Here is a 13152-nt window from a genome sequence, read left to right on the forward strand (position 1 = left end):
TTATAGATTTGTATCTAATGCTAGTAAAATTGTAATCTATAGATTTGTTTCTATCTGCTAAGATAAATTAAAAATGGGAAATGATAGAATAGAGAATATATAGTACTATGAAATAGGGAATTGATAGTATGTAACCGTATTAAGGATGCTGGAAAAGAACAAAAGTGCTAAGTTAGATTGACCGATAAGGGTGAAAGCTTACGTTTCTTACTAACAATCTTTGTATCTCTTAGAAGAATTTGCTCTCAGACATTTCCAGAATAATACAAAACGTATTTCTTTCTCCTTTCCCTTTTTTTTTTCTTTCCCTCTTTTTTCTTATCTATCAAACGTCTTATCAAGCGTGAAAATAATTATTTATCGATTTTATGAGATTAATTGGATCTACTGTAATTTATTTAAGAAAAAAAAAGAAATTACTTTTATTATTTAATAATAATAATAATAACAATAATAATAATAATAATAACAATAATAATAATAATAATAATAATAATAATAATAATAATAATAATAATAATAATAATAATAATAATAATAATATTGGAAATAAACTTTTATATATAAATTATGTTCGGTATCCAGACCAAACAGAAAATGACTTAGGTTATTTGTGCATCCCTTATCTTTTTAGTATATGATATAGTATATGAGAGAACGGTTTGAAGGAAAAGATTGACGATCGTAGAAGAAATAAAAGCATACGAGACTTGGCAGACTCTATCGTACGCGTCTAACAAAAAAGATATCCCAAATGATTGACGTACGAAAGTGATGAATATACATTATATTATTACGATCGATATTTTCTTAACCTGTTGAAAAGTTCGTCAGATTTGAATAAGTAAATGCAAAGGGTATAGGGATTCGCGTGAAAGGAAAAAAAGAATCTCCTCGAAGAAAATGATCATCAATCTTTTCGTGAATTAGAAACGTGCTAAAGCATTAAGAAGACGACGTTATGCTCTCATAATTTCACGCTTCGATATGCGTTTATTGATGCAACCACGAATAGATTATACGGATTTCATTATAGATGAGTTACATCGACGTCATCTCATAACTCGTATCATCTACCATCCTTCGTAATAATCAAGGAAAAGAAATATTACATTAAAAATTTAAATAGAATAAGTAGATTAATTATCGATTATATGATTTATCAAGATTATTTTATATTTTACCTACAATATCGATGGAAACGACATTAGGAAATTATTAGGAAGATTATATCCAACCATTTTACGTTATAAAATGTAGCAAAACTTTTCCTTAATCGTTGCAACTTCTCTTTTAATTCTTCCCTAGCAAACAACTTTATAATCCAATGTGTAAACTATAAAAACGATAAAAGTTTAATTATCATTATTACAGAAATATTTCATTCATAATTTCATTAATTTTTCATCTTGTTTGACCATATAAGAATGATTTTCGATGTTTACACGTAGGAATGCAAAAGAATTTTTATAGGTAATCAAATATAAATTTATCATATTACCGACATGATCTATAATTATATCGATTAAGTAATAAATATTATTTCTTATGGTAACAGTTACCGACCAAATGATAAATGTTTATTCTCTTAAAATAATAGTTACCGACCAAGTGATAAATATTATTTCCTATGGTAACAAGTATCAATTTATACTATAAATATTCTTTCTCATGGTAACAAAAAGTAGCGAATATATTTCCAAGAATAGATAGCGCCTTTTTGTCTAATACTTACGTACAAGATCGTAAATGCGTTGTGGTAGCTCTTTTGCTAACGCTTTTGTGTCCACTTTCGGTACTAAAATATTGAATCGGTTTCGATGTCTGCCCAAAGCCATATTACCAAGAAGTGCGCGTATTTTCTTTATAGGCAAGAAACCTTTGGAAAAATGTGTGCGTAGTGAAACCATTCATCTTCGCGTAATCGTATGTATCGGTAGTCCGTGCGAAATTAGTCTAATCAATTTTGACGTATTTTCTATAAAATTAACAAAACACCATGGATAAGAGAAAAATGTCGTAAGTAATACACCCGCTATGTATTAAAAGGGATACTTTGGGTACCAAAGTAAGAACGTGACATCATCGGTGTACAACTTTTTTCTTGAATGAAATTTCTTTACTTATTGTACATACGTCAATGCATTAAATGTTTCTAATTCATTCGTTTATGAAAAAAAATCAATTAAAATTCACAACTTGTAGTGGCATAGGTTATGTACTTAATAAGAGCGATCTTTCAAAATTTTTCATAAATTTTTTTTATGTTGTAACGCAAATTATCATGCATTCTCTATTAATATTTTTCTCGTAATGTTATATTTTAATCATAATATTTGAATTTAATTTGTTCAGAACGTTTATACGAATGATATTTCCACGTAAAAAAAAAAATATTACAAGTATTAGTTGTAGGTTAGTAAAATTGCATTTTTTGATTATTTTATAAAATGACATTTTTTCTATCTCATAGTAAATTATATAATCTTTCATAAAGTTTGACGTTGTTACCATTATACAGAATATTTCAAGTGGGTATGTCCACCTTAAAGAAAGCAAAAATTACAAACTCATTCTCGAGATTTTTCGAATTCTTTCGAATTCTTTCGTATTTTACCGATCATTATTTTTTTTATTATTTTCAATTAACATTATTTCTTATGAAATGGATTTGTTTTTATCTATGAAATAACATTGTTATACTTTTTCTTTGGGATCTGAAAGCTATACAGGCACAATCGATTTTTTTTTCTTTTTCCTTTCTTTTTTTTTTCAATATTACTTTTACATGCTAATAATGTTTACTTCGAAATAAAATTTACGGTAAAATAAATCTTTTTTCCAAAGTTTTACCCTTATAATATGTCTTTGATACATTTTTGACATATTTTTATAAGAAACATATCTTATCAAGTAAAAAAATTTATATTTAGCACATTATTTCATATTTTTTAAACTACTGCCAACAATAAGAGTTTCACATTATCTTTTCATATGACATTATAAAGATAAAATATAGATTATTTAGTTTACTTATAGTAGGTGTGACTAATCTTTTGTTATCTTCTGAATTAGTAAAAAATTTTTTCGTCTACATGTGTATTCTTTTATATACAAGATTATTTTCGAGATAAGTTAGATTCTAAGTAAAAGTAAATCCAAATAGACATTAGATATTTTGTAGTTGCATGCATTACTTGCATTACAATAGATATAGATATATTTTGATTTATTTATGTAAAAATATATACAATTAAAAATATTTTCATATTATTAATTTAATAATTAATGTCATAGCACTTCGGGGGATTCCCTCTATCAAATTTTGGATATCCCTAAGACAGCAACGCCTGAAGAAATAAAGAAAACTTACAGAAAACTAGCGCTTAAATATCATCCTGATAAAAATCCAAATAATCCTGAAGCGGCAGAGAAGGTAAAACTTTTTCAATATATCAATGATATTAAGAGTTAATGTGTGCGCTTCAATTATTATAAATATATAAATACTTTCTTCCTCCCTGTATAACTTTTATATTAGCTACAAGGAACAAGACTGTGTTATTAAATTTTTGGTATGTCTTTAGCATCATCTTAAATTGCATTAACTTGTAATGTTTTTGTTTTATAGTTTAAGGAAATAAATAGAGCGCACGCCATATTAACGGATTTAACAAAACGCAATATATACGATAACTATGGATCTCTTGGCTTATACGTTGCCGAGCAATTTGGAGAAGAAAATGTTAATGCTTACTTTGTTGTAACTTCAGGATGGTGCAAAGTATGACTTGCTTTTTAACTGATTTATGTTATATATGTTAAATCTTATCTATAAATTAATTAACTTGTAAAATAATCCTTATTTTCAGGCACTACTTGTATTTTGTGCAATAATCACCGGTTGTTACTGTTGTGCCTGTTGTTGTTGTTGCTGCAACTGCTGTTGCGGGAAATGCAAACAGGCACCTCCTGAAGACAGTGGTACATACCATAATTTACAGGTAATATTATTTATCAATATCTTTTATACTAGTTTATCATATAAACTGTAACACAAAATTCAAACTTCAGGTCAATGCTTAGGTCAACAATACGTCTTCCATTATAGAGATATTAAATTATAAAAATGATTATATGATATTAAATGCATAAATTAGATTTCAATATTTTACAGCTTCCTATAGAATTCAATGTGAGTTTTAAAATGTTCTACGAGAAAATTGCCAATATATATATATATATATACAAGCTTTTTAATGTCTTGCACTAAACAGAAAATAACACTTTCATAATATATACATTGTGTAATGTAATTCGAATATAAAATCATGACAAATTTTCTGTTTCATCTAAGATATAATGAAATATGTGTTGCACCTAAGTCCAATCATCTAACTTAAAAGTATTTCAAAGTTATAATTCGGAGAAACAATTTTCAGGAATATTGTGTCAATAATTTTGAAAGTTTAGTGCTTATAACACTTTCAGGGCGTGTCATTTTATATGGCATTACAAAGATATAAAGTTTATAATTTAAGATCTCAAATTTAGTTAAAACAATATTCTTATATGGAATTTTTAATATGATGAAAGAAAAGTCATTGTTTAACAGTCTGTACAAAAGAAAAAATATTGTTTATAGGGTAAGAAAAGGACATTGTGAGTCAGTCTTCTAATTAAGCAATTCTTGTTCTCTTGTGTGCATTTTCAGCAAGAGCAACTCTTTCAAATCATATTTAGTACAATTTAAGATAATATTGATTCATCTGGTATTTGCCCTGCTTTGTTAATTCGATACCTTTCAGCACCCATTGATCACACATTCATCTTTTTATATTTCATCTTCATGGAGGTAGATACACTTTATTTAACGAGTAAAACATCATACTTGATTGTGCTTGTTATTCGCAAACCGGCACTATTTGTACATTGCACGCGAACATTTTCCATTGCCGAGCATGCGAGATTCTGCTTAGTTTTGCAGAAAGGCATACATAGACTAGCGGTTTTGTTTATGTTGTTGTTGTATTATAGCGGGACCAGAATCCGGAGGTCGATGTTGTGACAAGTCAACCCTTAGGGTTCTCAAAGGTAAGTTCTTCTCTGGAAACATTCAAAAACATATCCTTTGTCCACTCAATTTGATCACATTGACAAGTTTCAAGAACTCTTTTTTTTCTTAATATTATTATTTAGATATATTCATTAAGATTCTGCACTTTGAAATTTAAACTTGAAAACGTGATTGTATTTGTGTGAGACATTGCTTTCTTTCAATATTATTTTGCTTCTTATTCTTTTTCGTTAAATTATATAAAGGAAACATAAGCTATCATATGTTGAATGTTACTCTGCATGCATGATTAAAACATCCAATATAATTTCACGATTCTGAAATGTATATTGTAATACATCATATATCGCACATGTTCATTAATATGCTTATTTTTATAATTTTCAAACATATTTCTCCTATTTAATTAATACCTACGCAACGTTGTAATGATTAATATAGAATTTTAAGCTTGCAATTATTTTTACAAGAAATTTAAATTTATTCTCGTTAAATTCCGGACTAAACATCTTATCGACTGGCAAGTATAAGTCATTGATAGATCTAAAATGATTAAAATTTACCATTGTCATACACAATATTGCACGTTCAATTACAAGCTGCATTTTTTCATATTTTAGCATGCTCAAATTATTAACATATTATTTTGTATGCCAGATACAAAATATAAATATACCTTGATCCTGGGTAAAAATTTGAGAATAAAAACATAGAAATATTTTGATATTATACGATGTTACAGTACTGTTAGGCAAAATATGATATAGTGAAAAACTTCTTATTCTGTAAGACACGTACTGGAAGTGATCAATTTGTAGCAATGTAATTATTATTAAAAAAACAACCATACAATATTACTGACTCCACTTCAGATATTTGGATAAGTAACCATTTAAAAAAAAAAATTTCTATGAATTGCAGGAATAAGTAACATCGTCCTTTATAATTCTAAGCAAATTCTAAATGCATTCTTGAATAGGTTAGGTTCCTAGTCCAAACAAACCAATGATGCTTTTTTTAAACACCATAGAGTGCCGATAGTGATTACTTCTCATAATATACTTTTCTCTTAATGAAAGATATCTTTTTAAAGAAAACTTTTAAATATTTCTTTTTGATAGGAGGAAGAAAGTGACGAAGAACCAGTGACCGTTCAACCTCAGGGTGGTGCATCGCAGGGTGCAACTTCTAATCCTCAACAAGTCTTTGCCATGCCACCACCTCCATCTGCAGCTCCAGTGAACGAGAGTACGAACTTGAACAGTGGCGGAGAACGTGTGATTTATACTACCGGTATTTCAACTTCTTAAGTTTAGATGTAAAAAGTAGCCTTTACTTAGCACCAAGTTAATGTTGGCACTTTTGATATTTCTCTTTTTCTTGTATCATTCGATAATAGAAAAGGAGGATAAATGAGTGGCAAATAAGGAACAAGTCGTCCATCTAAATTTTTTAAAGTCATAATATGACGTAAATAGCACAAATTTAAAAAGCGTAAGCGTACTCTTTTAAATATTGCACAAAATAAATTCCAAATCGAAATAGAAGCTCGAATTTTGTCGGCGATGCCGAACACATGCGCTTATATTATTATTATTATTATTATTATTATTATTATTATTATTATTATTATTATTATTATTATTATTATTATTTTTCTATCTGACACAAGAAGTCCTATAAAAAGAAAAGAAAAAACAAAGCAGTACGTTTGTCATGAAATTACAAGTGAATAGATTTCGAGAAATCGTGAATAAATTCTTTATAGATCATAGTATCAAATATTCCAACTACTTGATATAGCTTTAAATTAATAATAACAATAATAATGAAAAATTATCGAGTGATATATGTAATCGTACGAAAAATATGATTAATTAATTATCACTAAAGACGTCTTGTGTTAATTTAATGATATATATGTTAATTGATTACCTGGTTAATAGCTGCTTCCATTTTTTAATTGTTTGGTGATTGTGTTTACGTATTTGTTTGCCTGAATTTATTTATCTCTATATTCATATACACGATTTCGTTTGCGTTTATATTCTCTTACTTTAGACGTACATACATACTTGGCTATTTAAATATTTTTCTTTCCTCTTTTCGCGGCTTTTTTGATTTATGTATTCATAGACAAAAATAATTTCTTAATGCGTAATCATCATATATAAGTTCTCCTTAATTATATGTAAATATATATAATAAATTTTGATTATTATTATTTTTTTAATCCGTCAAAGAAGAAGGGCGAATTAAAACGAAGCAACCAAAAAAAAAAAATATTTAATTTTCTTATAATTTTTGCGATTCTTTACATTTTATTTGTACTTATTTTCTTTGTCTTGTTTTTCTACCTTTGGTCAGCGATAATTTAAGCGTTTGAATATTGTCTATATCTTTAACGTGCTTAAACGCACAATTGACTTTTATAAATAATATATAACAACAAAATATATATCAAAATACTTTCTGTATTTAGATAGTACTAGCATTATTACACGAACTATCGCTGCCAAAGAAATTATCGATAGAAAAATGTTCTTTTTTTTGCATGTAATTATATATATTCTTCCTGATAAAGATAAAATAATTAATGTCATAAGAATTACCGTTGAAGTAATATCAAATGTATCTTGTTTTTAATCATTCTTTTAATAATTTACTTCTTGGTCAGTTTTTATCGTTTTTAAGATAAAATATGAGTTATATTATTTTTTTTTTATGCCATTAAAAAAAAAAAAAAAAAAGAGAGAAAAAAAAACAATTTAATCAATCATTCCTAGTAGTACTTATAACACAGTTTACTTTTGTATATAAGGAGAAATCTTATAAAGGCACAGCTTTAAACAGACTTAGTTGTAATTTGCATATATTGATTACAACCTTTATCTCATCCACATAAGCTATCCCTTTTTAAGTTGCTTATACCTCATATATATATATATATATATATATATATATATATACACATATATATGTATAATATTTGATTCATTCTCTTAATGAGGATAGACCAAATTTTATATCTAACTAAATTTTTCCTCCTAGCTGCTTCGACGAATCCTTTCATAGCATCAACAACTGGAGCAAGCATTGGTACAGGACCAACTAAATGGTAGTCGTCCATCGACTGAAAGAAAGAGAACTACTGATTAATAGCTACGTTGCGATAGATCATGATGATGATGATGATGATGATAAATAATCTATTTCCTAACGACTAAAGTCACAGACACTTGCGTAATTAATCAAATCGTCCGTGATGGAATTATTATGTGCTTCTTCTTCTTCTAATTACTATTACAATACACGACACATAAACTCTTTTCGCTTTTCTTTCTCTAGATTCTAAATGCTCGTGCTTTTTTCGAGAATTGAAAAAAAAGAAAAGAGAGAAACATAACAAAAAAAGAAAAAAGAAAGAAAGAAAGAAAACAAAAAAATATAATAATAATAATAATAATAATAATAATAATAAGCACTTAAATCGTTCTTCCCTTACATCGCACTTCCTTTATGTGTATTACTTAATTAATTCATTTATTAATTATTATTGTTAGCGAATGTATTACATCTCGTTTCTCTAATCTTGAATCAAAGAGAGAATTCATATTAAACGTCGCTCTTTTATGTTATTATTTCAAAAGTAGTAAATATATTATAAATTAACAATATTGTCTAAAATTTGCATTTTTGGTGGACATACAAACAAATAAAAAAAAAAAGAAAAAAAAAAAGAAGAAATAAAATAAAACAGATATTTTCACGATCGAAATAATATAATCGTTTTCAACATACTCTATTCGTTCTCTTTCGTCTAATGATAACAAAAAACTCTACCTATCAACGTGTCGAAAAAAGTTACATGTTCTTTTACATTATTCAAGAGAATACTTAGAAGATAAATCAAATTGTTTAGGATTAAGGAGAGGAAGAAATAAATTAAAAAAAAAAAAAAAAAAAAGAAAAAAAAAAGAAAAAAAAGCAAACAAAAGCGAAAATAATAATTACAAAAATAAAAAAAATAGTAAATATAATTTAAAAATTTGCAAAGTTCACTATATACGATGTCGCAACGATATAATACAAAAATATAAAATATCAAAAATCTCGGGATCGTTGTAATCTACTATGTTTGATGTACTGTTGAACGGTGCATTCCATTTAATTTTAAGAGTTTAACCTTACAAATCCTTCGAGTTATTTATGTACGATATACATATATATGAAATAATAAAAATGAAAAAAAAAAAAAAGAAAAAAAAACGAGATATCCTAATAAAGCTCTTAAAGCTATAGGGAGGAGAGATGGTTCGAAAGAATGATTAGATTAAAACGATGAAAAACTCGTGCTAACAATATAACAACAACAACAACAACAACAACGTCACAAAATATTTACGCACGTGTTTAGCTTATATACATAAATATATACATACATACATACTTCAAAAATTTATAAACTCAACATGAAGTCAATTCATTTGATTTATATATTCATTCATTTCGATTAGCCGATACGTAAGGAAGAATAAAAAAAAAAAAAACGATAATCAATAAGACAATTCTTAGAGAATCATATTTCATTTGATGTATGTATGTGATTATAAAATAATGTGTAAACAAATGGAAGAAAAAAAAAATAATAAAATAATAATAATAATTAAAAAAATATATATATATAAAGACAAAATGCCTATGGTGCCATAATCGAAAATTAAACCAACAGTTAACGGACAAGATGATAATGATGATCATCGATTAGAAAGATTTAATACCTTACTTCTCCTATCAATCTCAAACTCATAAATTTCGAGTTAAGGATGTTGATAACAAAAGGATGATTAGATAACAAAAAATCCTTCAACTTTCAATAATCCTCGATGTTATACACATATATCAAATAATAATATCGTATGATTTGGCGTATATTAAGAAGACGATTAGAGTACCAAGCGAATTGCTACTTATTACTACTACAATAATAATAATAAATTAATGATGACGATGATGATGATAATAATAATAATACGTTAAAATAATTCCAAAAATTGTCTACTTTCTAATAAGCTTAGCTTAGAGTATGCTTAGATCTGTCGGGTACAGGCTGAAGAATTATTTTCAAATGTATAATATAATTAGTAGAGACGTCATGCGGTTGACAAAATTAGATCTATGAAGTTGACAATTTTTTGATTTACCTATACGTATACTATACTCGAAACGAATTTTAATATAAATTCGAAAAAATGCGGATGTTAAAAAAAAGAAAAAACTCGTTGAACAAGATACAGCATGTAAAATAAATACATAAAAACATTTATATATATATACATATATATATATCACTTTCCTAATAATGATTATGATAATAATAATAATAATAATAATAATAATAATAATAATAATATTATTATTATTATTATATTTTATTAAATATAATAATATAATATAATATAATATAATATAATATAATAGAATATAATATAATAATAATATTATTATTATTATCTTTGCTTATCATAATATTATTATTATTAGGAAAGTATTTATGAATTAAATGTTTTAAAAAACACTCATTTTTTTCTAAATTACTCGGTATAACGTAATCTAATACTTTTAACGATTTCACGAAAACGTATACCTTTTTTTTATCATATCTTTGTTAATTTTAACACATGTACAATCTTAATTGTTGATTTTATCTATAAACAGATACTTTTTCTCTCATTTTTTTTTTTTTTTGAATCCATCAATGAAATTTGTTAACGATTTATTTATAAACTAAGCTTTTATTGTAAGGTTGTATCTAATAAATCATTATTGAAACTGATTGTAATAATGTCAAGACTCAATATGTTGATTAACGCAGCGAATGATAAAAGTGCACATAATGCAAGAAAATTGAAGACATACTAGATTAATTATTTTATTCAAAAGAATTAAATCGTCTTAGATAATTTATTAAGGCACACAGATTTCGCAATTTTCATTGAGACCATTTTTTATAATCTCTGATTGCATTTACATTATGATGAATATTGATTTATTAAGTGCTTTTAAACTTTTTATCAAATGTTCCATGTTCCAATCTTCTATATTATATCCAATATACATATACAAATAAATAGTATGCATTTGTAGATAGTTTCATATTTAATATACTGTGCTTTGTTTCTCATATATAAAATATGTATTATTGTATAATATGGGTATATATTGTTATTATTATTATTATTATCACTAGATAATATATATATATATATATATATACATACATACATACATACATACATATATATATAATATATTGTATTTGTGGAAGATTAAAAGGTCATTGTAAAATCATGTAACAAAGTATAAAGATTGTAAATAAAATAGGCAATACTAACCTTTAAAAATATTGTTCCTGCTAGATATGAAATAGTAGAAAAAAAAAGAAAAAGAACAAAGAACTATAATTACAATTAAAAACTTAACTCACTTGAATAGAGAGAAATCTATTATAGTCTTTCATTAGATATTTCAGTTTTATAAGTCTTATTCTCTTGTTACTACAGTTTAATAACTTTGATAACTCTATCCTTATTTATTGCAAAAGTAAAACAATCTAAAACAATTATAATATATTAAAATCTTTTGCATTTTACCAAATGTATCCAATGATAAATAATGAACTTCTTAGTAATTAATAAATAAATGAACTTATACTCTAAGATATTCCATCTGAAATATGATGAATAAAACCTATGGACCAATAACTCTAAAAATTGATATTTTACAACTGCTAACGTTTCTAGTATTCTGTAGGATAAAGAATTTTCCTATACAAAAGGTTTTCCTGCATAAGGATTCTGCAAATACGCTTTCATTCATGATTGAAATCAATAAAAATAATGTCGATCAACAAATACTTTATCATTAACTTATCATAATAATTTACATTATGAAATAAGCTTTAAGAATAGTTAATTGATTGGAACTGACAATATATATATATAGCAAATTTCTGTATATATTCTTTAAAATATCATAAATTTATTTTTCAGATTTATGGGATAGATTCAAAGTTTACATAGACTTTCAATTCTACATCAGAAGAATTATCCTTTAATAGTGATTTAGTTCATTACTTTTTTCATCTGACGAATTACTAATTAATAATTAATAATTACAGAGATCATTTCATTTACTATTACACGCATATATCACTTGAATTAGAATAAGTCAAATTTTATACTTACACATTGTTTTTATTATTATAAATTATCTTATTAATTGAATTCTCTTCTACAAATACCTCGGCTATATTAAAACGATTCGTGTCGAACAAAAATCTATAAAATTATCAATTTTCACAAGGCACACAATGTTTACTCCGTCACATCTACACCTAAACGATAGTTCGTCAAATAGACCGTAGCCAGACATAAGTACCTAAGTAGATATCATAGAAGCAATAGTACCGTTGTTTAAAGATTGACATTAGTCATACTGAACTGATTCATAGGAAGGAGTTGTACAAAGGAAAGAATATCTAGACGGAAAACCCCATAACTTTCTCCATGTACACATAGAAAATCCTGAACACGCCATCTATGAATAAATAGAAATCGCTTCCTAATTTAAAGATAATATCTAGGAGAAAGAAAAAAAAAGAAAAAGGAAAAAAAAAAAAAAGTACTTTTACATCAATAACGTTAAAAAAGTTACAAATTACAAATAAAAAAAATCCTTAATTACTTTAAAAAAAAAAAACCAAAATGAATACTAACACAATTTGTTGAATATAAGATCAATATTTTCTCACATATTTAGTACCTCATATTTTGAAGAATGTAACTCGATCTCATATTCACCATGTTACATATTAAGTTAAAGAGGAGATGATTCATTCGTAAAACGTTTGGCCGATACCATAGAGAAGATTTTGAAGGAGCTGTTAGAAAGAAAGAGAGAAAAAAAAAGAGAAAGAGAGAGGAGAATAGTTGGTGGTTGAAGAAAGAAGATGAGACGATTGGTCTTGTCGGAGACGGCGAGGGGCCGCCAAGAGGATCGGGGAGGGTTTTAAC

At 26.2% G+C, this 13152-nt stretch overlaps 1 protein-coding gene across 2 annotated transcripts; it reads left to right on the forward strand.

Annotated features, from left to right (window-relative positions):
• Positions 1-1779: 1779 nt before the first annotated feature.
• Positions 1780-9594, forward strand: LOC118449386 (dnaJ homolog subfamily C member 5). 2 transcript variants are annotated; one of them, XM_035883876.2, is made up of 7 exons: positions 1781-2019; positions 3298-3436; positions 3632-3784; positions 3873-4004; positions 5038-5094; positions 6199-6370; positions 8129-9594. In XM_035883876.2, exons 1-7 carry the CDS (start codon positions 2000-2002, stop codon positions 8197-8199), a joined length of 744 nt encoding a protein of 247 aa, XP_035739769.1. In that variant the 5' UTR covers positions 1781-1999; the 3' UTR covers positions 8200-9594. The 2 variants fall into 2 exon arrangements, with proteins under 2 accessions (XP_035739770.1, XP_035739769.1); XM_035883877.2 differs by lacking the exon at positions 5038-5094 and having other exon boundaries at positions 1780-2019.
• The last annotated feature ends 3558 nt before the right edge of the window (positions 9595-13152 follow it).

This window comes from Vespa mandarinia, chromosome 19 (assembly GCF_050613455.1).
Source record: "Vespa mandarinia isolate Hongniang chromosome 19, ASM5061345v1, whole genome shotgun sequence".
NCBI classification, from domain to species: domain Eukaryota; kingdom Metazoa; phylum Arthropoda; class Insecta; order Hymenoptera; family Vespidae; genus Vespa; species Vespa mandarinia.

Excerpts from the sequence above, each read along its gene's own strand:
- LOC118449386 (XM_035883876.2), top strand. The coding sequence starts at position 2,000 with ATGGATAAGAGAAAAATGTC. Across the intron at positions 3,437-3,631 it reads ATCCTGAAGCGGCAGAGAAG|TTTAAGGAAATAAATAGAGC; the intron begins GTAAAACTTTTT and ends TTTGTTTTATAG. Across the intron at positions 4,005-5,037 it reads GTACATACCATAATTTACAG|CGGGACCAGAATCCGGAGGT; the intron begins GTAATATTATTT and ends GTTGTATTATAG.